Source organism: Neoarthrinium moseri (genome assembly GCF_022829205.1).
Source record: "Neoarthrinium moseri strain CBS 164.80 chromosome Unknown scaffold99_Wmoseri_CBS_16480, whole genome shotgun sequence".
NCBI classification, from domain to species: Eukaryota; Fungi; Ascomycota; class Sordariomycetes; order Amphisphaeriales; family Apiosporaceae; genus Neoarthrinium; species Neoarthrinium moseri.
In genome coordinates this window covers 1-24,256 of record NW_026055213.1, presented here as the reverse complement: position 1 = coordinate 24,256, position 24,256 = coordinate 1, and the positions used below count along the sequence as shown (strand labels likewise).

The following is a 24,256-nucleotide window of genomic DNA, read 5'->3' as shown; positions in this document are numbered from 1 at the left end:
GCACTCAAGGCACGAGAGAGTTATAGCCGATGCGGTATTGCTTTCAGTCTTGTGTACAGGGCGACTCGCAAATACGTTTCGCTGTTCCATATCATTGCATTGTGTGTTGAGGCGAAGAAAGGCTTTATTTGGTCGGGTGGAGGTGCACAAGCCAGGACAATATCTATGATGTTTAGATAAATCACATGACTTCCTAGACTAGCGCGGGCTTGCTTGCTTGGAGGTTCAAGTCAAATCGACAAAACGGAGCCTGAAGGGAATACGCAGCACTTGGTATCCAGGTAATGTTTCAGACCACCTTTCAGCAGGGAATGATTCTGATTGGCGGCTGAAATATACAATTAGATGATTTTTACCTTCCCAGATGGGGTTACTTTTCGAAAATGTCATAAAAACATGAAAATCAAGCCACACGTGCATCTCTTCTCTCCCAGGCTACTGTCCAGTGCGAACTTGAGCGGTGTACTTGCAATTACATCAAATCTTAATGTAGTATGGGAGTTTATGTGTCTGTCGAATATATACTGTATCATTTATGCGGTCAATCCTATGAGAATTTTAGGAATTTCAGTCATGACAAGGGCATCACAACTTGAAAAGCGTGGAAATTGATCTCAAGAAAGGGCACGACCGAGAGTCAATCGATCAAGATCCATTTCCCATCAATGGAACTCATACTTCGGACAGGTCTTACTCATGGGAAAATAGGCATGCTTAATCAGGCAACGAACTCATGCTACAATATACCATGTTTCAACACGAGTGTGATATCTTTCGTCTGTTAGATAAATGTGCTTTTCGCATCAGAAAACATTCCAGAATTCACCACATGAGGCTTGTTGGCAGCCGAATCATCTCAACTCTCGTTACGTAACTATCCTGCTGATACATGTGGCCTCTCGTCAAGATACCAAAGCTACACTCTTTCTAGCAAAGAAGATGCAAGAATGTTCATACCATTGCTGTTCACAAATGTTTACAAACAAACATGTTCAATCTGTCTAGAAGCTTTAAGAGCCACAAGAGTGTAGAAGTCCTAGAGCTGTGACACACTGGCGTGAGTCAGCTCTGCAGGATCTGCCAGGCCTCGAATCAGCCCCACTATCAAGGGCCGGCGATGCTTGGCATATCTGGCCAAACCTCAACGCAGGACAGGACACCTTTGACTGCTATCGAGCCTTATAAATGCACAGGATGCCCCAATAGTTAGAATATATCTTGATTATCTTATTGTTTCTACTTATATCGCTATTGAAAATCTCTAGCATCGTTACAATGGCCGACTGGCGGTCGGGTTCCAGGCGGAATGCACTGGCGCTTTTTCTTGGCGTTTCCGCCATTCTTGGCATTTTCATTCTTCTTTTGACCTCAAGCACGGCCTCCACTGGCGGGGGCTACGGCCAAGACGAATACGGTGTAGTCATTGGTATAGTGAGTAAGCTCAAAAATGAGACAATGCGAAAGTACTCACGTACAGTGCACAGGATATCGGCAATGTACGTGGAATGTTTGTTGTGTCATACCGCGGTTATTTACTACGCATTTGGAAACACTGACATTTGCAGACAAATGCTCGAGTGGCATTCATCAATCAAGAACAACAACATCATATAGTTCGGCATGGTAGTGGCGCTGGAAAAAGCCACATTGATAGTTGTGTGGCTTTCACAGACAACGAAATTCTGATTGGCGAAGGTGTCTCGAACCGAAAAACACTCTTATAACGCTTGTTCGCTAACAAACGTGGGTCAGAGGCAAGAGAACATATGATGCATAATCCAGTTAATACCATATGCGGTGTCCGAGATCTAATAGGGAGCCGTTGGTCCGATCCAATGGTACAAGCGCTGGTAAACCGCGTGCCATATCGAATCATTGAGCATAATGACAAGCCCGTCCTGCAAGTTGTGCGGAAAGGCGCAACGCAGGAGTTCACGCCAGAGGATATATACTCCATGGTTCTTGGCCGGCTCAAATCAGCTGCAGAGGACGCTCTGGGCTTCTCCGTAACACATGCGGTTGTCGCTGTTCCAACATATTTCGGGGACAACCAAAGGCAAGCTGTCAAAGATGCGGCAGTCAAGGTTGGCCTAAATGCGCTGCGATTGGTCAATGAACCCACGTCAGCTGGAATTGCACACAGTGTGGATCATAATGACGAGAGTCTGGTACTCGTGGTCGATGTAGGCGGCACGAGCACAGATATCACCCTTTCCGAAGTCGACCAGGGCGTCTTCGAGATATTCGCTACGGACCATATCGCTATGGGAGGGACTGACCTTGATGAGAGAGTTATCTCTTCGTATGTGCCCCAAGACTTTGAGTCCTACTCTTTCCATGATCACTGATGCTGACATAGCTTGCTACTCAACTTTCGACGGGCAAACGATATCGAGGACTCGGTGTCTGGTTCACAAGCACTCGATAGGCTCAGGTCAGGCATTCAGCAAGCAAAGCACGAACTATCTACTTTCGAATCGGCACAGATTGAAATGGATTCGTTCTACGAGAACGTAGACTTCAACGAAACACTCACGCGGGCCAGATTTGAAGAGTTGAATACGAGATTCATTCACCAGCTGCTGATAAAGGCGACAAAAAATGTCCTTTCAGGTAGGTCTCACTTCCAGCTACAGCATATACACAACAGTATATCCCTTGCAATGGTTTCGGTAGTAAAAGCTGACTTCCAGCAGATGCAAAGGTTTCCAAAGATCAAGTAACGGATATCCTATTAGTCGGTGGCTCGACGAAGATTCCCGCGGTAAGTTCGAGAGAAGGGAGCGCATTGCCTGAGCGGTCCAAATGCTAAGGCCCAGTAACGCAAGATCCGAAATTCAATCGAAACTTTCTTTGATGGCAAGAAGCTTGCGACCAGGGATGACCCGGATGAAGCCGTTGTTATCGGTGCTGCAATTCAAGGCTCTGTGTTGTCAGGGGATGATGGTGCAAGCAATTGTGGCTTGTATATCGATCTTTCTCCTCTGTCTATTGGTATTGTTCGTCCAAACCAGTCCTTTCTGACAGTCCACTCGCACCACAAGGAAAGCTGATGTCTGTATCCAGGAAACATTCGGCGGTGCTATGAACAAGATCATTCCACGCTGGGCTCCAATTCCCATGCGTATGTCCCAGAACTTCTCAACTGTATTTGACAATCAAGAGAGCATGCTGATCCGGGTGTTCGAGGGAGACCATGCTTTGACTACAATGAATAGACTGCTTGGGGAAGTCGAGATACCGGGGATGGCGCCAGCGCCGAAGGGAGTTCCAGTAGCAAACGTTCTTTTCGAGCTTGATGTTCGTGATTCATCATTCTCTTTCCTTGTTTCCTATATTTATGTGTTGGCCTCCTCATGCTCCTCCTGTGCTTAATACTGACGGAAGCTTCGTTTTCTAGGCCAACGGGATTCTTCTAGTGAAAGCCACTGACTACGGTATGCAGCCCTGGCTCCGGTCGAAAACAACGGATCCTTCAGACTAACGACTATGCAGCAACTGGAAAGGAGACCCGGGCTGTTTTCGTTGGTGCTTCCCACGCCCCGCGTTGCAGAGCTACAGCTAACCTATGCGCTCCAGAACGATACCGCCTATAGGAGATCTGGAAGCGTTCACTACCACGGATATGGAAGTGATGATTACTGGGTGGATCACGTCGAACCCCTGATGGAATCCGAGTGAGTGCGCTTTAGCATGTGGCCTCGAATTTTTCAGGAATAGAGTTTGACAATCTCGATGCAGAGTCGACTATGAGCTCGCAGATCAAGTACAATCTCGCATCGCCCTCGAGAACTACATCCTGGCTCTGGAACGTCGATTCCAAGCCGATCAGGAGATCCCGGCAAGTTGCCCGGCGGATGCACTCGAAACCCTTCGCACTGTGGTGGAGGATGAGCGGAAGTGGCTCGGCAGATTTGAAATCGAGGATGGAGTCTTCCTGGGACTTAAGGAGCGCCTCGATGGGCTGCGCAAAGCGTAAGTTTGAGCACAACAACACCCGGATTCCTCCAGTTGAAAAGTATGACAGCTAACATCGCTACCTACAGTGGGGAACAGTGCTTTGGAGTCCTCAACGACCGCTTTCTTCCTCGGGTAGGCAATAGGACACGGCCTTTGCTTGACGGCGGCTCTGAAGGTCATCAAAGAGCGAGCCAACGCGATGAACTTTGAACCAGTATTTGTCTAGGTACTTGTGGTGGCAACTTGAGTTCATTCCTTCGGTGTATGATTGCGACAATCGTACATTTGTATATGCTCCATCTACATGTGAACGGTAGAGCGATCCAATGCCGTTGAGGGGCATGGGGCGAATAACTGAACAATGACATTTGACCTCGTTTTGATATCTACACGCTTTAGAACTCTAGAACTCTTTTACAGGATTGCACACAGGTAATCATCCCGAAGTGTCTCCTCTACAGCTCGTCCTTGCCACCTGCGCTCTGCGCGTCCACGACCTTCTTCGACATGCTGTCACGTCCCTTCTTGACCATGCTGCTGATGATCTCATACACGACCTGGGCGCCCGCAAGCGCCGTCTCCTCGCCGGCGCCCTGGTAGGCGGGACTGACCTCGACCACGTCGGCGCCAACGAGGTTCAGGCCCTCGATGCCGCGCAGCACGCGGATCAGCTCGCGCGTGGTCCAGCCGCCGGGCTCGGGAGTCCCGGTGCCGGGGGCGAAGGCCGGGTCCAGCACGTCGATGTCGAGGCTGAGGTAGACGGGGTCCTCGGTGCCGAGGGTGGACATGATGCTCTGGACGATGCCGGCCGTGCCCAGGTCGTCCATGTCGTCGGCGCTGATGCGGACCCAGTTCTGGGCCGTGTCGTCGTCGTAGTCGCCAAAGTCGTCGCCCGACAGCCGCGTGCGCAAGCCCGCGTGCACGTTGGGCTTGGCCGACGTGTTGGACAGCAGGCCCTCGTGGCCGGCCAGCCAGAACATGCTGCCGTGGTTGAAGTGCGCCTGCGTCGACTCCCAGGCGCTCGGGTACTTGGCCGGGTGCCAAGTGTCGAGGTGGGCGTCAAAGTGCAGCACGCGCAGGTTCTCGTAGTGCGGCCGCAGCGCACGCAGCGCCGGCAGCGCCAGGCTGTGGTCGCCGCCGAGGGTGATGAGCTTGGGCTTGGCGTGGGACGGGTCCTGGGACACGGGCGGCCGGGCGCCCAGCTCCTCGAAGGCGGCCGTCATCTGCTGCAGGGCCACGGCATTGTCAATGGGGATCACGGGGATGTCGCCGCAGTCCAGAATCGTGGCCCAGTTCTGATAGGGGTTGATATTGGCGCGCGGGTTGAAGCCCCGGAACGAGGTCTGGCGGGAGCTGGCATGGCGGATAGCACGAGGGCCAAAGCGAGCGCCTTGCCAACATGTCAGTCTGAAGAATCTCACTACAGAGGGAAGTATGCGTGAAGCTTGGCACGGGCGCTCATCACAGCCGCGCCTCCACGGCAGGGTGTCCAGGGGATAGCTCACCAGGACGATAGCTGACAGCCGTGTCGAACGGCGCCCCGATAATGGCAATATCGAACAGCTCAGTCGGATTCGTCAGACACTTGACATATTTCAAGTGTGCAAAGGAGCCAATTCCGGTAAAGGCCCACTGCCCGTACGCACCGTAGTCAGCAATAGAAGCTTCAGAAACGTGGCCGCTGTCGGCGGTTGGGATGTCATGTCGTTACCTCGATACCCCATTTGCGCTCCAGCTCGTCCAGCTCGTCCTGGCTCCATTTACGCAACTCCTGCCCGTGACCACCGCAGGCGCCGACGATGGCCGCCTGCCAGCCGAAGGCCAAGCCGAGGAGAGATACAGCCCTCATGATGCCTGAATCAAGAACTGCGACGTCGAGGAAATCAGTCTTGTCATCCGGGCCGAACCTTGAGCGACGAGAGGAGCGGGCAGTCGGCTTCTGTAGATGTTTATCTGTCTATATATATACTCCCGACTCGTGAGAGTGCACCGGGGATCTCTTGGCATGAACCATTGCCAACTTTGGCAGTTCCATCCCGTACCGTGCATTAGGAGCAAGCGCTTCGGCGCGATGGTGTGCCAATTGTCGCTGGTGCTGGGAGCGGTAGTCGCCGCAGTTCGGCGCCTACTCCGCAGCCATCTCCGTAGGTTTAGAGGTCGGAGGTGGAGGGGAGATAGTGCGACTGGACGGCTTGTGATTGGTCATGTGTCTCATGGGCGTTGCGGCCGGAGCACCCTTGACTGATGGCCCAGAGTAATAGGATGGGGTAAAGCTGAGCTACTGTATGGTCGTGCCGCGGCATCATAGCCCGAAGATAACCTAGTGGCCGATAGCAAGGAGCCCGGGACTACTGCATAGCTCCGTGTCGTGTGCATGGATGAACTGGACCATTGCTTTCTGGTACAGTTGCTGGCAGGGTGTGATTGTGTGCTCATGATGCTTACGTACTGGTCGCTGCTAGCTAGCTCGGACCATGTAACGTTGTTAGTAACGCATAGTTGAGCCCTACCGAGGACCATAGCGGGTTGTTCAGATGTGTCGGACTTAACATGATTCCGGGCCCTGTGTATGTCTGCCAGAGGTGTGTTGTACATCCGCATGTCAGGGTTTGTCTACAGCGACTGATGGGTCATGTTCCTCAACGGGCCGACAGTGCCTCGAGCTGTTGAAGAGAGAGGTTTGAACAAACGAGCAGAACACACTGGGACGATGACCATGGCATTGCCGGTTCATAGTAAAACACTTGCTCTATGGCCGCTTGAGCATAAGCAACGGCCATGTTGGGTTATCGGGCCAGCAGTGCCATAGAGGCAACTATACGGCGTATCGTGGTGCTGTGAAGCCAAGTTCATTTCAGTTCAATTCAATGCAATCCGAATCGCCAAATTGCCCTATCAAAGTCCTGTTGACGCGTGCGGACTTCTCCTGCGCTCGCGCTCATCCCGTCCTTTGCACGAAGAATGTCCGTGACAGAAAAATCGAGCCGGGAGTAGAGTATGAGTGCCATGTTGGCTGAGCTGGGTACGAAGAATACATGTCTTCGGGTGCCAGCCGGAATCACGGCTGGACCCTTGCAACTGTTCATCAGCCTGCCTTGCTCACTACCTGGCCTGTCTATCTCCCCCAAAGGCCGTGTTTCGAATAATGTGCCTCCAAGCCTGCCAGCCCATATCTGCCCGCAGGGTCCTTGTGCCTGGGCACTGTTGAATCACCCCATATGATTTCCAGGGTCCTGTGCTGGAGCATCTTGCCAAACGGTAACTTCCAAAAAATCCGTCCATCAGTCACATCGCTGGGCCTCTCCCAAAAAGTCTAGATCGCTATGATGAAAAAAGCAGAAGGTCGTGATATCACCAAAAGTGAAGTCACCAGGCTAGCCACTGTATCGCATGCAACCCCGGGTGACAAAAATGACCCGGGGTGGATGCATACGCCTGCCACAATGAAAATGCGCCCCAGATTATAGAATAAGGCACTTGTGGGACTTCTTTTTCGGTGCCGGGGGCTCCAATGCCGCGACAATTGCCTGAGGGTCATCAATAACAGGGCTCCGGGGTCACTGCCGATGGTAATCAGGGCCAACTTACCTCATCGAACACGTCCTTAAGCTTATATTGCGTCAACGCACTGCACTCGACGTATTTGACAGCCCCCAGCTCCTTTGCCATCCGCTCGCCGTCTTCTTTCCGTACGGGCTGCATCTTTTGCTTTGCAAGCTTCTCTCGGACACTCTGATCGTCCCTCAAATCGGTTTGCGTACCAACTATGAGGCAGGGCACGCCGGGACAGTGGTGGTGGACCTCGGGAAACCACTTCTCGCGGACGTTCTCGAATGATGCCGGGGACGTGACACTAAAGCAGACGAGGAAGACGTCGGTCTGGGGGTAGGACAACGGTCTCAGGCGATCGTAATCCTCCTGACCGGCAGTATCGAATAGTCCCAGAGTGTAAGGCTCATCGCCGATCCTAAACCATGCACAGTCAGCATCAATTGAATGACGAGGTGCGAGATGGTTGGGAAGACCGCATCTAGACGGATGGGCATCGTTCGACGCGTGACGTATTCGTCCAGTCGATGATGGCGCGAGGTTCCGGCAGGGCTCGAATATGCGGCATCCAGGATACAACAGAGGTGCGGGGGGATGCAAACTTACATAACGGTAACGGCATAGTTGTCGAAGACGGTCGGGACGTATTCGGAGGGGAACTTGTTCGTCGTGTAGCTGATGAGCAGGCAAGTCTTGCCAACAGCACCGTCACCGACGACCACACACCTGCGAGGCACGGAATTGAATCAGCAAACTGGCTCATGTCGCACATCTTGTTTTGATGCCCTGCGCATCGCGGGCCGAATTACTAAGGGACGCAGTCGTGCATTCGGGAGTGCCCGCGTCAAGTCTCGCGAAGCAAGACTCCCCAAAGGATCGACGCAGCGGGCGCGAGTCCCATGCACCGGCGGGGACGGGCAGGAGGTCGAGATCGGATGGGAGGGAGTACTGACTTGATTGTTGCGACTACCATTCTGTCCTGCGGCTGAGCTCCTGGGGGGAAAGGGAAGACTCGAAGTTGGGGACTCTGCGCGATTGAAACGGATGCAAAGGCCTAGGCGCCTTATCGCGTTCCGTCAGGAGGCTGACTTTGGTCGATGGGAGAAAACAGTTGGAGTGGTGTGGTGAACTCAAGCAACCAACTTTTTTTTGGGCCAACGAGAACAAGGTGCTGACGCCGAAGCTGGACGGGCCCGGCAAGGCGTTTCAAGGTCTAGTCGGTGGTGGAGTCGAGGGAAATGGATCGAGTTGGATTGGGATTGATGCGGGCGAGTCCTTTGGTGCCTTCAGCAGCAGGGGACGACGTGCGAGAGCCTGACGAGGGGGCCTTGCGGCAGTGGTCTCTCTTGTTTTTTTTATCGTGTCTCAATTTGTATGATACCGAGCCCCGAGTAGCTCAGATGCTGGGGAGGAAAATTGAAAAGAAAAAAAAGTGGTTGCGGTTGGCTAAGAATGCAGAAGAGAATGGCGCGACTCAATCGAAGCGATGTTCGGACTAGGAAGGATTAAAACTAAAGAGGGCGAAAACAACACCAAAAAGTCACGAGGCAAGAGGCGGACAGGCAGGTTCTTGTTGACTTGACTAGAGCCGTGTGCGCGCGGTGGAAGACTGGCACAAGCAAGCTGTAGGGAGCTGTGCTGAACTGGGCTTGGTCAGATCGCCTGGGGTGGTCGGCGGTGATGATGCTGCTGATGATGAAATCGGGGGTGGAAGAGCTGGGGGAGAAGCGAAATGGGAGCGACAGGCGCAGGGCAGAGCACGGCGTGTTTATTGCAGAAGCGTGTGAGCAATGAGCGAGCGAGCCACGGGCCAGGCCTCTGACGAACTGCTTGGGTTCCCAGTCGGATTGGGAATAAGGCGGATGGGGATGACGACCGATGAAAGGAAGCCAGGCGAGGGTTCGGTCCCATGGGCCCAGGGTGAGGTGAGGAGGCGATAGGCCACTGTTCTCGCTAGAGCGATAAGCAGGCAGCTTTGTGCGCTGGATGGTGATGCGCTGGAAAGGCGGGATCCGGGTTAGGTAGCATGGGGTCTAGTCCTTGGTACATACGTCGAGGTAACTTATTATTATGGAGGGCGGAAAGACAACCTTGGAAGAAAGGCGGACGGGCAGATTGGGAGTACAGTACCCAACATCTCTCTGGCTTGTTCTGACTTGCTCTGCCACACGGTACCTGCTCTATGCAGGTAGGTGAGTAGGTAGGCTGGCTGGCTCAAGTCAGTGGAAGTCAGCGGACTCGACCACCTTGACTTCGTTATTGCATATCACCGGTTGGTGTGAGCAACGGTGACTGTCTACTTTGGCAACTTATGGGATGGCATGTACGGCACGCCGGCCGGCGTGCTTGCCTGATCGATCTCCTGCTCTATTCGACCCTGTGCACGGGAATCCAGAGAGTAATTTCATCAGGGAATGCATGTAATTCGCACAAGAAAGGGGGGTCGGCGCCAGGGTCGTCTTCTGACAGCCAATCGCCGAGAATGAGGTGAATGCTGAGAATGGTTCCGGGTGCTGATTTGCCTCGTCTGCTGTGCACAACCGCGCGTGCGGCGCCGGAAACCCATGTCGAGACCACCGTGCGTCCTTCATGGTCGGTCCTGGATGGTGTCTTGATGGCCTCTGATGGTCCCTTGGACTTGATAATATTAGCGACCCAAAGCGCCTGCCTACCAGGCCTACCTGTCGCTCATCAGTGGTAGTGTCTGTTGTGGATGCTGTCTCTTCATGCAGCAGCCATGCGGTGGTCAGTGGTGCGTCAGTGCAGTGTTTGCGCGTGTCTTGGTGTGGTGGCTAGTCAAAAACCCATGTGAAATGGGGTCTTCGGTCTTCCAGCGCTAGTCGCATTGCATTATGCTTCTGAGTGGCATCTATGTCTCTACCGGGGGACTTGCGAGCCACGCCGCGTTGGCTTTGAATTTCGTACAGAGCTAACAGCCCTGTCCATGACACGGGGCAGCGGAGATGAAAGGTAATAGCCGGGGTGGGCTCTTTGCTTCTGTAGGTGCACGTCAAGTCTTGAAGGCTTTCATCTCAGCTCGTCGTGGCCAAAAGGGAAGAGTGCAAGCTTGTGTTTAGCCCCAAACCCATCTCTGCTGGATCTTGCTCGTTTGTTGAGGCTCCAGACAGTCCATATTATTTACGGCAAGCTGGTAGCGAAAAGTAGCGTTGGAGCGGTGGCCATCTGCTAACGCCGAGTGGTGTCGAGCAAGCGGTCAAGTGTTAGTGCCAACCCAAAGCTTGCGGGCCGGTACCTTTGCCTGTCTTTTGGGCGTGATACCGAGGAGAAGCGGATCTCAACTCGCCGTCTACTGCCTCCTGCCCATGCAGCATTGTCGCCAACTTGGACGGCATACGAAGGCGCAGCTTGTGGGAGCAATCAAAATATGTCTGAAAATGGGGGCCGAGCATATGACTGCATGCACCAATAACGAAGAACCAAGAGTTTGCTGACAGGTACCGCCGAGCGAGGCTGATCGTGTTCTTGGTCGGGCCGTGGCAGAGGGACGGTGCATAAAGCCGCGCTACATCATCTTGAAAGCACCCTACATGGGAGGATCCATCATGCCTCTGGGTGATTGAAAGAATACAGGACAGCTCGCATTCCCAGCTTTCGCTGAGCCGTGTTGCGCTCGCAGCGACTCGGATACCGACCCAGCTGCGGCTCCATCAACGGGATTGGCCTCTTGACATGGGCTTTGTGAACCACGATGTGCTGCCAAACATCCAGCAAATCTATCTGCAAGCAAGGCGGCTAAGCGTTGGGCGTCTGGTGTCGATGGTGACACAGCAGAAAGATTTCCCTCGTAAGACTCGTCAGTTGAGGCCGAGATAGTTCCCTCGACAATAAGCATAGCTGCATCAGATAGGAGACTGCCGGCAGAGGGCACAAGCTGATCTTGCGTGATCGTTGACATGGACCAGGAGGGAAACAGGAGACAGTGACGTTGACATTAATCTTAATCGACCCTTATCCCTGCTCTCCATGCTTCGAGATCGACCCTCCGTTCCCCAAGGGTTGCAGCGGTCCACGGCAATCCCTAATCATCGAGACAACAAGGGCCATTTGAAACGGGGGGAGGTCAAATTTCTATCCCTTCCCGGGTGGCCTGTTGTCGGCTTCCGGCAGCTTGGTTCGGCGCCTGATCTGTGTCCGTGGAGAAGGTTGCTCTGGCGTCTCATCAAACGGGTTCCAGGGTTCCCGAGAAAGCTCAGATCATGAAGAGGCGTCGTTGAACAAGCAGGAGTCACACTTGGCTAATTGTTTGCTAAACACCCAGGAAGACTTTTATCAACTTGAAGCAGCTCGAAGCAGCTGGATCTGGGGGAAATGAGGAAAGGAATCTGCAAGCCGCTTTTTCCGAGGTAATGTCATGGGAAGTGGCAGCAGGTTGCACGAAGCAAAGACGTTGAGCTCCATGATGGAGTTCCATGCTAGAGGTTCTGTTATACCTAGTCAACCTTGACGTTCGCAGTGATGACATGACTAGCTAACTTATCTGTCTTGAGCTGTATGTACAGTACTGAATTGCAGATGCCTGGGCCGCCATGGGAATTGAGCTGTGGCGTTGCTAGCGTCTTTTGCCTGGCCCCTCCCACAACCAGCCAAGTGGATGGCAAGGCTCACCACCTTCGTACCGCAGGTGTTCCGACGTGCAATGCAGTTTGTATCCCACCCGTTCTAGAAGATCGTCCAACTCTCAGTTGGCTGTAACATACCCTTGTTGAGAACTCGACATGGAGACCGACAATGTCGATGCTCTTTTGGAGCGGTACCTGCATCTTCTGCATGAGTACACTACGCTCCGTGCCGAGCTAAGTTCTCTGCAGACAAACATGTATCAGAACATCGCCAGGGCAAACTTCTCTGCAGAGCGAGGGATCAGGTATGGGCCGGACTTCTACGACGACCGCATGCAGGCGTTGAGACGGCTTGCCGTTGCGACCAACGACGAGGGGGTACCGGTCTTCAGCTCGGCCACGATAGATCTGGCCAGCCAAACCTCGCCAGCAAGCAAAGACGCACCAGAAGCCACGAACGCACCCGACACAGGCGGTGCACCGGACAGCAGAACCAAGGAGGAACCAACCGCTACGAAAATTGGCAAGCCCAAGAAAACGGATCCATTGCAGTGGTTTGGTATCCTCACACCAATGCCATTGCGTCAGGCCCAGGGCCAGAGTATTCAAGCAGTCGAGCAAGTCATACCCAAGTTGGTCTCTGTCAACTCTCAGATGGCCCAACTTGAGATAGAAGTCCGCAGGGCACGGAAGCACCGGGCGAAAGCCGAGGCCTCTGCAAAGAAGCAGTCACAAAGCGTCACCAGCCAGGAGATTGCTGCAAGCGACGGAGCTTGAACATGGCAACGGCTACTCGCTGCTATACTTGGTTCATCTACTTCAAGTATGCCCAAAGGTTATTCAAACTCTCTGCGAGACTTGGATGGGCAAAGACAGCCGCCTCCAGGTCCCACCACTTCAGGCCACCCATCATAGCAGTCTGTACGATGGCCATCACCTCACCACCTTCGACACCCAGGCACGTGAAACCCAGGATCTCGCCCGTCTTTGCATCCACAGTCGCCTTCATCATGCCACGGGTCTCTTCCGTCTCTATCGCACGAGCAACGTAACTCATGGGCATCGTGGCTGTCATTGTCTTGCGATCAAGCTCTTTCAAATCTCGGTCGTGCACACCAACGTGCCCAAGTTGCGGATCGGTGTACATTACGTAGGGAGTCAAAACCCGGCTTTTGGATGCCTTCGTCGTGGTCATTGGAGGAGTGGTAGGAGCCATAGAGTCACCGAGTAGATTGCTCCGGATGATTCTAAAATCATCATACGACATGTGCGTAAATGCCGGTCCACCATGAACGTCTCCAATTGCGTAGACTCCTGGAGCACTCGTCTCCAGTTTGTCATCGATGACGATGTGGCCACGGCCAGTCGTCCTGATACCGGCAGCGTCGAGATTTAGCATGTCGGTGTTCGGTGTACGGCCCGTCGCAAGGAGGATATGCGTGCCCCTGAACGTCCCTGTGGTAGTCTCTAGACTGATAGGCAGGTCGGTCTGGTTTGTGCCGGCAATCGACAGCACGTCTGTCGAGAGGTGCACGTCAATATCATCATCGCGGATGATGTCCAATAGTGTTTCTGCCACATCAACATCCTCTCTCGGCACCAGTTGCCGAGCCCTCTGCAGCAAAGTTACTTTGGCGCCCAATCTTTTAAAAAGCTGCCCAAACTCCAGGCCGATATACCCCCCGCCCAGCACGATGAGATGGTCGGGAACTTGGCCCAATTCCATTACGGAAGTGGAATCGAGAACTCTGCTAGGATCGATGGCGTCCAAGCCCTGGATATGTGGCCTAGCTGGCCGTTCTCCTGTGTTGATCAGGATCATGTCGCCACCCACCACCTTATGCGACCCATCATTCATGTCAACGTTGAGCGTTTTGGGTGCTGAGAATCTGGCTGTTCCAAACAAAACATCGACTCCGTTCGATTCCAGTTTCTTGAGGTTGCCAGTGGTCCAGCTGTTTACAATGTCCCGTTTCCGCTGCCGAATCTTACCCATATCTACAAGCATATCACGATGGCGAATGCCGTAGTCGGTAGATCGTCTACCGAGATATGCCACACGACCGGATGCTATCATGGTCTTGGTTGGTGTGCATCCCTCATTGATACAGGTGCCGCCCACGTGTGCTCGTTCAAGTAGAGCTGTCTTTCGCCCGGCAGAGGCAAATGCATTCGCAAGTGGGGTCCCAGACTGGCCCGAGCCGACGATGACAACATCGTAGTGAGTTGAAGACATGGCGTGCGTTGAACTGGTGCTATATAGCAAGGCTGCCCGAACTTGTCTATGTACGAGAGATGACTGGCGAGACACCGCAGGGAATGACGACCTGTATACGAGTAGGATACGTCGAAGAGTATACATGGACTGATCAGTACCAATAAGTAATCCCGGTATCTAATATAATCACTAGAATGAGATGTCTCTTCCCACTTATAGAAGATTTACTGTGACAATTTTCCCCATGGGATCTCAGTCAGCGACATCTTGCGCGCGCCCAAGGTTTGACACATCAATCGAGAGGCTGCGGGTGCGCTTGGCATACAGAAGGCAGCGGCCGATGGCTTACACTGAATGCGAGAGCTACCCCTCACTCGAAGACTTCCATCAGTTCTCTCCTAGTTACGACCCCTCTCAAACTTTCAAAAGCATACCTGAGCCAATACAGACGGACAGAGAGAGAGAGAGAGAGAGAGAGAGGCCCGTCGATTGTGACACCTCTAGACGTGTCCTTTGAGCGTTTCTGGTTTTTGTCCAGGGGAACCGGACTCTGAGTACTTCTGCCACCAGGCTCAGCATGTTTGTCTGAGGGACACGACACGACACGTCCCCAGGCCAAGAACGATATCTGTCTCTTCCGCACCTTCATCTGCCTGCTCTGTCTCGTACTTCCCCCTCCTCCCATGCCGGCACCTAGTTCAGCATCACATACCCCAGTATCGCGGCTGCACCGCCTAGCGTTCTCAGCTCTTAGTAACTGGCTCGGTACGCACGAACGGGCCCTACTTAAGTTAGTTGACCTACATACGGTAGACGCGCCCGAAGAAAAAAGTGGAACGCTTCAATTTAGTCTTGACAAGGATCTCTCCATCTCGGTGTCCGACCAGGGCCGTTTGCTGGGCACGTCAATTGAAGGCCGTTAGAAAAGCAAGCAGCGCCATCCGCAGGAAAGACATCCAAGCTCGAAGGAGGGGAGTCGTACACGCAGCGCAGCACAGCTGGCCGGGGCAACGAGAGATTCAACCCCTTTGGCGGACGCGACGAGCTTCTCAGGACAAATTTCTGGGGAGACTGCATCTCACAGTGGTTCGGCCTCAATTGGACTGGAGGTTTTTGACGTCCTCGATCGATCACATGCTTCCGCTCTCGTGCTGTACCGCCCTCGCGCGTGCCCTAGGACACAATGCCACCTCCACCGGTCCCTTCGTTCGACTACTACGCCGAGCTTGAGGTGTCCAGCTCGGCCTCCATCCAGGACATCACCGCCTCGTACCGTCGACTAGCCCGTATCCACCACCCCGACAAGAACCCTGGCAAGCAGGACACGGCCACACTGAAGTTCCAGAGAGTAGGCCTTCGCTCCGCCCTTTACGGCACACTTTTCTGCCGTAAGGGACAACCCACCCCTCTGACATCGTAATTCTAGATCCAGCTGGCCTACGAGACCCTCTCTAATACCGCGGGCCGTAAACGCTACGACTCAGCGCCCAAGCCCGGCAGAACATGTACCTGCGGGAGACACACCTACGACGACGAAGATGACGAAGAGGACTACGACTACGATGAGTGGGAAAGTGAATATGATGACGAAGACGAGTACTACTACGACTTTGCCTATGGTGGCCCCGGCGTCCCCGGACCTCGCTACAGCAGCGGATATAGCCATGGCGGCTTCAGCTTTGGCGGCTCGCGCTTCCGCAACTATGAGGACATGGAGAAATACTTCCAGGAGATGGAGCGGCGGGAGACTGAGCGCTTGAAAGAGCTGCACGAGGAGCGCCGCCGTCGCGAGGAGGCTGAGGCTGCACGGAAAAAGGCCAAAGAAGATGCCAAGCGTGCCGAGGAGGAATTTAAAGTGCAGCAGAAGGAATCACGGCAAAGCGAGGAGAGACGATTGCAAGAGGAGCGGTGGCTCAAGGCTGAGGCCACCACTCAGGACGAGAAGCTGCGCGCTTGCCTGCATTCGGATTTCTGCAATAAGGTTCCCCAGAGAAAGAAATTCAAGTGTACGGCCTGCGCAAAGAAGGGAGGAATGACGGCATTTGAGTGCCCGTACTGCTCCAGCTTTCTATGTCAGCAGTGTGTGACCAAGTTTTCGGAGAGGAGACTAAAGGGAGAGGAAGTGAAGCCTAGAGTGCAGCCGGCTGGCGAATCCGATCCTGAACAAGATCGGGAGGAAGACGAGCGGGAGCCTGGGCAGACAGGTGAGCCAGGTTCGAGCGTCAATGGTTCAACCTCACCACCGGCAGACAACCATCCACAAGACAGGCAGCCAACCAATGGCCCGACTACTGATGGCTTACGAGACATCGAAGAGAAGTATGGTGGTCTGAATGGCCAAACATCTAAGAAGGCCAAGAACAAGAAGAAAAAGCAAGCAAAGAAAGACACTTCGCCGAATTTAGATCCTCCGGGGGAACCAGAACCACCGATCGCCAAAGTCAAGCAGGCGAATGGCATCCCGGGATCAAAGAGCGTAAAGGGTTCAGTACAGTCTAGACAAAATACTCCCATCCCAGCAGAGTTGAGCCCGACAACATCAGGATCAATACCAACCGGACCGAGAAGCTACAAGACTACCAAGAAAGTGCCAGCGGCTTATCCTCCTGCAGCTTCCCATTCAACGAAGCCTTATTCCCATGTTAATGACACGAGAATCAGAGGGAATCCACCGAGTTCAGTACCTGAGCGCCCAACGACCATCTCCGGACTCCACCCTTTCCCTCCGCCGGCAGAGGAACCTCAATACACTGCCGATTTCTCCGATGATGAGTCCTATCGCAATGGGGAGTACAGTGGCCCTCCATCCCCTTCCAGTTCCTCCCATACCCGCCGGGGCCACTCATCCATGCATGCCAATGGCACTACTCCTCCACCATATCCATCTAGGACCTGTTACATCTGCGGTCAGCTCGGGCACCTTGCTCGCTTCTGTCAGCAGCCACGAGTCTGCTCCAACTGCGGCAAAAGTGGTCACATATTCAAGCACTGCGGCAAACCCAATAGGGAGCACTCTAGACCGACCGTCAGCGCGCTCCCTGTATTACCTAGACCTGATCCATATGCAGCTTTTCAGCAGCAAGAAGAACTAGGCCCGACGCGCGTCGCCATCAGGGGTGCCACATTGGCGAGAGGCATCACCGGGCCGCTACTTCGGCAAGCTATGGAGTCATTCGGCACCGTCACGGACGTCCAGATTGACAGAAAGGCTGGCATCGCCTGGGCGGACTTTGTCGAGTACAAGGTCTCGCGGAACGTTCTCGCAGCGAGCCCTGTGCCGGTCGCGAACGGCGCTGTCAGAATAAGCGAGTGGTCAGACGATCTAATGAAGTATAAATATTAATCTGCGCGGCTGAGACGAAAAAACACGTATGTTAATGCCAACAGATTGGAGTATCGCGCACGATAGGAGCTGCCCGAGCTGATCTCGCTCGCATGTTTGCTGTGGCATGGTGTTTTGGAGTTCACAGACGGATCATATGTATGGCATATGTAGCACTCCTAGTGACATTATGGTGGTTGCTGATACTCCAGCGATTACACTTGCATAAGTAATGAATGAGATCATGAAATGAATACAGTTGGGGCTTGAGATAGTGTTTGTGACGATTATCAATTAAGCTGAGCGTCCAGTGCCTTACCAGACTGACTGACTTTGCCCACGGGGTACGATTTTGGTTTACCATGAATCTGAACGCATCCTTGAAGTACGTTGTCATGGTGGTAATTCTCGATCCTACACTAACTACTGGACTGCCTAACGGCCTGGGGGCGGTATCAGGCGTGGCATGGCGCGAAGGAGTTTCCCGCGGGAAACTGGACCCACTCACGGATCGGCCTCCCGAACCCTGATGCCCGATCGGCAATATTCTATCGTCCGGTCCCCCGTAGTCGGACGCTGTTTAGCTAAACAGATAGGGTAATGACTCGTCAGGCCAAAGATGGGACGACTATAATGCTCGTCGAAAAGCGGCTCGCCGGCTCCCTTGGCTTGATAGCTGCTCGGATATGCGGTGCTTGGATCAGATTGTAGGAAGACGATGGTAGAAACATCACAGAACAAGCCCCGTCCGGCGGCGGGCATACACTGGGCATGGCTGGCCTCGCTTCCCGTTGTCGTAGGAGCGTTGCTTGTCACATACCTGCCCGCTCTTCAGGGCATCACGATCAGTTTCCAAGAACCGCGGCCCTCCGTAACCATTGGACAGGGCACCATTGTTGGTCGGCTCGTCGATGATGGAACTTTTCCAAAACCGCTGGAGGGGTTCATGGGTATCCCTTATGCGTTGCCCCCGGTGGACAGCCTCAGGTTCCGGGACGCGGTGCCAGTACCGAAGGGAAATGGTACGCAGGAGGCTTTCTTCCTTGGGCCACGGTATGCATCCCGCGCTTTTATGAATAAACGAAGGAAGCCGCTGTACTGACCACTCACAAAGATGCCCCGGCAAGCAGCTTGTCCCCTTTCTGGACGATGACGGGCTTGGGCCGGACGTTGAGTCTGAAGACTGCCTGACGATCAACATCTGGCGGCCCCAGGGCTATAACGCGCAGAAGAAGAAACTCCCTGTCGCAGTCCTGATCCCTGGCGGCGCATTCAACCGCGGGGCGGCTAGAATGCACAACACGCACAGCATGCTGGCCCATTCGCCGGAGCCTTTCATCGGCGTTAGCATGCAGTATCGAATTGGTGTCTTTGGCGGCTTGAACACGGAGCTGACCGCCAAAGAAGGACTGCTGAATCTAGGCCTCAAGGACATGTATGTGGCGCTAGAATGGATTCAGGAGAACATCGCGGCGTTCGGAGGAGACCCAGACGATGTCACGATCATGGGACTTAGCGCGGCAGCACATGGAGTAAGTCAATGTCCAGGTCGAGTTGTTTGTTTAGGGTGAGACTAATGACGAATCATCGTAGATCGGTCATCTGGTCATGGATGTCAAGCAGCCCAAGCGGCTCTTCCACAAGGCCATCATGGACAGCGGAGCGCATACGGCGCGAGCAATGCACCCTCCCGATGCCAAGCTCAACCAGCAGCATTTCCGGCAGTTGCTAGACCTGACACCCTGCTCTCACTACAAGGACCTTTTGAACCCCGAAATCCTGACTTGCCTGCGCAGTCTAAACTCTGACACGGTAGATGCCGCTGGCAAGAAGGTATTTGCAGACTCGGATCCTTCGGTGCGCTGGGCGTGGCAGCCTGTCTTGGATGGGCAGATAATATCCCGCCGGCCCCTGGACGCCTGGAAATCCGGGAACTGGCAGAAGGTCCCGATCCTGACCGGCTCGGCCCACAACGAGGGCTCATTTTACGTACCGCTGTCCGCGAACGACTCCGCAACCTTCACAAACTTCTTTCACACACTGCTGCCTCACCTGACATCGGCCGAGGTCGCCGAGCTCGAGGCACTGTACCCGGATCCCGCCGTCGACCCGGCCTCGCCGTACGTGGAGGCCAGCGGCGACCCGCGCGTCGGGTCGCAGTACCGGCGCATGGAGGCAGCGTACGGGCACTACGCGTACACGTGCCCGGTGCGGCAGACGGCAATCCTGGGGACGTCGTCGTCGCCGTCGGACCCGCCCGTGTTCCTGTACCACTGGGCGCTGAACAAGACGGCCCTGTTCGGCGCCAACCACGGCGACCAGATGCGCTACCAGACCTACAACCCCGAGGTGCGCGCCATCTCGCCCGCCCAGGACGAGGTCGCCGGCGACTTCCACGCCTACTGCGTCAGCTTCATCCTCCACGGCGACCCCAGCGCCATGACGGCCGGCCGCTTCGCCGACCGCCCCGCCTGGCGTGGGTATGCGGGCGGCAAGGGCCTGACCATGGTCCTGGGCGAGGGTAATGATGAGAGGGCGGGCGGCACGGGCGTTGGTATAGCTGCGCAGTTCAAGGAGTACACGTGGGCAGAGAAGGAGTGTGATTTCTGGTGGAGGATCTCGGGGAAGTGGGAGGACTGAGCACTTTGTTGATCTGTTGATGTGAGATTGTTAGATGAATAAATGATAAGTATCATCAACGACGCTGCTTTGATTGTCAAGAAAGCTGAGCTCCAAGCTGTACCTCGAACGGCTTAGAGGGCGGCAACTGGCATCTCTATGTCGTGAATATGGGACGCATATCTAAACAGCAGATTCGGTGGCATGTCTACTAGAAAAGGGACAGCACAACAGATGTACATATGATTAGCGTCATGCCTATGTCTAGGCTTTGTTGGACCTAGGAGAATTACCAGAGGGTTAGGTCGGAGAAATCGTGAGATGCAAGGTAGGCTTGGTAATCCAGAGACTGAATCTATTCCCCCTTTTCCATAGGAAGGGGTCGCGAATCCATTGTGTTGCAAAGACCTTAGTAGTGATTCTCAGAGGTTCCCGGGGACCCCCAAGTCCCGGCGATGACAAGTAGACTTCTCTGCTGTAGCATCCTACTAATACAGTGATACATGCACTTTTCAAAGCCACATGAAACTACGATTGCCAAAGTTAGACAGCATATCATTCTAACTAAACATACGTGGCCATAGCCTCACCCAGTACATCTTACCCTGTTTCTCTAGTAAGAATATCTGAACTTGGGATTCTCAAAATCTGTAAGATCCAACAACACCTCTTCCTCATCGTCAACCCCCGCAGCGTGTAGGCTGGCGGCCGCTGCGTCTCGCTTTTTGTTTCTAGAAATCAGCAGGAGGCGCAAAGCAACGGCAATAATGATCTGTCCCGCCGTACACCCAATAATGAGTTTGCATCCTGTCTGGTAGATCGGCGCTTCCTTGCTCAGGAAGGCATGCGGCCCGATAATATTGCCGGCACAATACGCCAGAAATACGAACGCCGTAGCAGTCGTGCGCTTTGTGTACCCGCCCACGTTGGATGCTGGCATCTGTAGGGCTACGATGAGGGAACCGATGAATGAGGCACACTGTATCAGTCTGATTAGCGTCACATCAATACCGTTCGTCATTGTGGTAACTCACCATGTAGTAACCAGCCAGGAGCCCACCACGGTTCGTTCTTGGCAACAGCCAGAAGAGACACGCCGCCGTCAAGGTCGGCATAAGCCATAGCATCATGACAATAGTTCTGAAGTTCTTGATCTTGCTTGCAAGGAAGGGTCCAGTGAACATGAATAAAGCAGTACAAGCGCCGTAAGGAATTCCGTAGGCCGTGGTGAGGAGCGCGTCGTCCGTGAAGCCCTTGACGATCAGCTTGGAGAAGTTGGCAATACCGCCGTTGACGCACTCGTTCAAGAGGACAAAGAAGAACAACAGCCAGACCTGGCCGTCGCAGAATACCTCCTTTATCTGTGCGGGCTTGATCTTGCGGGTGAACACACCTCCGCGGTTGCTTGCGCTCTGTGCTACGAGCATCGCCCGCTCCTCAACTGAGAACCGCTTCGCAGTGAGGATATTGTTGGGCAGAGTAAAGAACAGCAGTATACCCCATGCCACGGTCATGCCACCGCACAGGACGTAGATGATTCGCCACACGTCCCAGCCCTTGGCCTGGCCTACCCCGTAGAAGAGTATACCGCCGAACATGCTGCCAAATCCATTGAAGCAGTAGAACATTCCTGCTCTTGCCGGTTGCTTCTCGCGCTTATACCATTGTGAGACGATGAGCATGAAGGAAGGTGTGATGACAGCCTCGAAGACGCCGAGGAGGAAACGACACACGGCTAATCCGGCGAAGTTGCTAGCCGCGGCGGTGCACAGTAGTATGATGCCCCAGGCGATGACGAAGCAGCTCACCACAGTGCCGGTCGGGAGTTTCTGTGTGAGGTAGGAGGCAGGCCATTCCGCCACCAAGTAAGCGAGGTAGAAGATGGAGGCCATCCAGCTGTACTGGTTGCTGGTCATCCCGGTGGACGTGAAGAGATCGAAGACGGCGGAATAACTGAGGGCCTGCTTGTCCACGTATTGAAGCAGGTATGTACCGCACAGGAGCGGCATAAGAGACCAGTCGACTTTCCGTCCCAGCTTCTTCAATGCGGCCTCATCGGCCATCAGTTCGGCCAACCGTGAGTGGGGAATGCCATGTTGATGCAAGAAGAGCTCAGCCTCGTCGAGTTCAACGACGGTGCCCAGTTTCTGGTCCGCTTCAATGTCGACTGCGCCCTCAGACCTCTTCTTCTCCAGCTCATTGTTTATTTCGTGCTTAGTGGTTGCTTCTGCCATGGCTCTAAACGGGTGTCTTTATTAACTGTTTGATCGCCTTTGACGCGCCAGGCTCAGGACCTTGGTGCAGTGAGTTATCGGAATATAGCGGATTTAAATTAAGTTTCACAACACTACTTCAGTCAATAGTCCACGCAAGACGAAACTTGTCTTATCAGTGGGCTGACTCTAGAGTATCAATAGATACCATAGAGCTCATCAGGGAGATGTGGTATGATACAGACAGGCCGCGGCGGAGCGGTTGCTGCTTATCTATAGTGGGCCGCACCAAGGGCCGCGAGTAAGTCCAAGCTACCCGGCGTCGCGGTGTGGTTATCACGAGACCCTAAACTACCTAAGTTAGCACTCTGTCGGCCGCGACCCGATTTCCCGCGGGAAACTCTGATAACCTTACCCTTGCGCTGGGTAGGCGTTATACCGCCCTTGACATGGTCTCCTGCGGGGACATTAGTCATGTTCCCCAGCGATAAGCATTCCCCACGGCCAGTCCACCGCATAGCCATCGAGATGTACGTAGATTATTGCAACTTCATGGGAGTCCGGCATGGCGCATACTGCTAGACCGGATGGTGACGTATTTTGCAATGGCACCAAACCCAGCGCAGTGCAGCACGGACTTGCTGAACATGGAGCCCTGACGAAATATACTTGAGGGAGTGCGCGGATTCGTGCTCCACTTGGGCGTGGATAGTTCACAAGTCTTTGGCCTTTCATTAGTTACATACTTGTTTAAATAGATTAGACGTGTAGACTGTCGCCAACTCCGCTCCTGCCTCTGTTACAGAGAGAATTCGCCAGCCTTGAGGCGTTCATTGTAAAGACTTTGATGGTAGTTCCCATGCCCAAATCACATACAAACGGAGCATTATAAATGCGGTTCGCTAGAAAATTGTACCACAGGTTTTATCTTAAGATTGGTTAGACGGACTCACAATATGACGATTACACTGTACGAACCAAGCCGGCTCAGCATGGCATATATTGCTGGAAACTACTACTACTTGCAGCTGTCGCAACCCCCAGTGTGATTTACGGGGAATATGTCAAACAAGCAGAATGAGATGAACATACATTAATCCATTTACTAGACGCTCGAACACAGTGGTGTAATTCCCTCCTCTATGGTGTACCAAGAACACACCTAGTCGCTCATTTTCCTCACTATGCGGTCCCCGCCTAAGGGATAATATGAGGTCAGGTATAATCGGGCTCAAAGGTGTGGTTCGATTCGCAAATAGACTGAATTTTCTTCCTCTTACGTGTAGAGGGACATGAAGAGGAATATATACCGGATGCTGTACGGTGCCTCACCGGACCTCCTGTAAACCTAATGCATCGCCGTGACAGACACCTAAGAAGCTTGGCTAGCTTTTAGATCAGGAGACACCCGACAGGTATTTGGCCGCGGAAAACAAAGGTCAGGGGCCATGGGTTTCCAGGCAGCCCTTAGCGTGCTGCTGCTGCTATGCTGATCCTGGACAAGTACGGGTCGACCAATTCCCTGGAGGTACTATTGCGTCCCTTGCAGCCTGACACTACTTTAAGTTACGAAGGCTTACTAGGGACAAGTAACACGATGGATAGTGTGAATATGCTATCAAAGGGGGTCGATGTGTGAGTACCAATAATTCAAACAATGAGATAAACTTAAGTCGGAGCACCCACATATGGGCCCCCCCTACATTTGGGCCCCCGGTAATTAATAGGTCTCAAAACTCAACACCACAACTCAACAATTATTATTAAATTAATTGACCTCTACCACGATACAGGA

The 24,256-nt window shown here is 53.6% G+C and overlaps 8 protein-coding genes across 8 annotated transcripts; 4 read left to right on the top strand and 4 right to left on the bottom strand.

The window, feature by feature from the left end:
* Nucleotides 1–1,275: 1,275 nt before the first annotated feature.
* Nucleotides 1,276–4,170, top strand: JN550_012947 (uncharacterized protein; the record flags this gene model as incomplete). Its single annotated transcript, XM_049311480.1, has 11 exons — nucleotides 1,276–1,431; nucleotides 1,485–1,496; nucleotides 1,566–1,695; nucleotides 1,753–2,302; nucleotides 2,360–2,613; nucleotides 2,697–2,764; nucleotides 2,829–2,999; nucleotides 3,067–3,124; nucleotides 3,446–3,677; nucleotides 3,742–3,975; nucleotides 4,047–4,170. 11 exons carry the CDS (start codon nucleotides 1,276–1,278, stop codon nucleotides 4,168–4,170), a joined length of 1,989 nt encoding a protein of 662 aa, XP_049165062.1.
* A 245-nt stretch (nucleotides 4,171–4,415) lies between these two features.
* Nucleotides 4,416–5,809, bottom strand: JN550_012946 (uncharacterized protein; the record flags this gene model as incomplete). Its single annotated transcript, XM_049311479.1, has 3 exons — nucleotides 4,416–5,350; nucleotides 5,466–5,592; nucleotides 5,672–5,809. The coding sequence occupies 3 exons, from the start codon at nucleotides 5,807–5,809 to the stop codon at nucleotides 4,416–4,418; spliced, it is 1,200 nt and encodes a 399-aa protein (XP_049165061.1).
* Nucleotides 5,810–7,421: 1,612 nt separating this feature from the next.
* JN550_012945 (uncharacterized protein) lies at nucleotides 7,422–8,482 on the bottom strand (the record flags this gene model as incomplete). The annotated part of the gene is made up of 4 exons (XM_049311478.1): nucleotides 7,422–7,487; nucleotides 7,549–7,927; nucleotides 8,116–8,235; nucleotides 8,463–8,482. The coding sequence occupies 4 exons, from the start codon at nucleotides 8,480–8,482 to the stop codon at nucleotides 7,422–7,424; spliced, it is 585 nt and encodes a 194-aa protein (XP_049165060.1).
* A 3,763-nt stretch (nucleotides 8,483–12,245) lies between these two features.
* Nucleotides 12,246–12,866, top strand: JN550_012944 (uncharacterized protein; the record flags this gene model as incomplete). Its single annotated transcript, XM_049311477.1, has 1 exon — nucleotides 12,246–12,866. One exon carries the CDS (start codon nucleotides 12,246–12,248, stop codon nucleotides 12,864–12,866), a length of 621 nt encoding a protein of 206 aa, XP_049165059.1.
* A 37-nt stretch (nucleotides 12,867–12,903) lies between these two features.
* Nucleotides 12,904–14,325, bottom strand: JN550_012943 (uncharacterized protein; the record flags this gene model as incomplete). The annotated part of the gene is made up of 1 exon (XM_049311476.1): nucleotides 12,904–14,325. The coding sequence occupies one exon, from the start codon at nucleotides 14,323–14,325 to the stop codon at nucleotides 12,904–12,906; it is 1,422 nt and encodes a 473-aa protein (XP_049165058.1).
* Nucleotides 14,326–15,490: 1,165 nt separating this feature from the next.
* Nucleotides 15,491–17,650, top strand: JN550_012942 (uncharacterized protein; the record flags this gene model as incomplete). The annotated part of the gene is made up of 2 exons (XM_049311475.1): nucleotides 15,491–15,655; nucleotides 15,734–17,650. 2 exons carry the CDS (start codon nucleotides 15,491–15,493, stop codon nucleotides 17,648–17,650), a joined length of 2,082 nt encoding a protein of 693 aa, XP_049165057.1.
* Nucleotides 17,651–18,347: 697 nt separating this feature from the next.
* JN550_012941 (uncharacterized protein) lies at nucleotides 18,348–20,269 on the top strand (the record flags this gene model as incomplete). The annotated part of the gene is made up of 3 exons (XM_049311473.1): nucleotides 18,348–18,682; nucleotides 18,744–19,161; nucleotides 19,223–20,269. The coding sequence occupies 3 exons, from the start codon at nucleotides 18,348–18,350 to the stop codon at nucleotides 20,267–20,269; spliced, it is 1,800 nt and encodes a 599-aa protein (XP_049165056.1).
* A 592-nt stretch (nucleotides 20,270–20,861) lies between these two features.
* On the bottom strand, nucleotides 20,862–22,482 carry JN550_012940 (uncharacterized protein; the record flags this gene model as incomplete). The annotated part of the gene is made up of 2 exons (XM_049311472.1): nucleotides 20,862–21,227; nucleotides 21,283–22,482. 2 exons carry the CDS (start codon nucleotides 22,480–22,482, stop codon nucleotides 20,862–20,864), a joined length of 1,566 nt encoding a protein of 521 aa, XP_049165055.1.
* Between the last annotated feature and the right edge of the window lie 1,774 nt (nucleotides 22,483–24,256).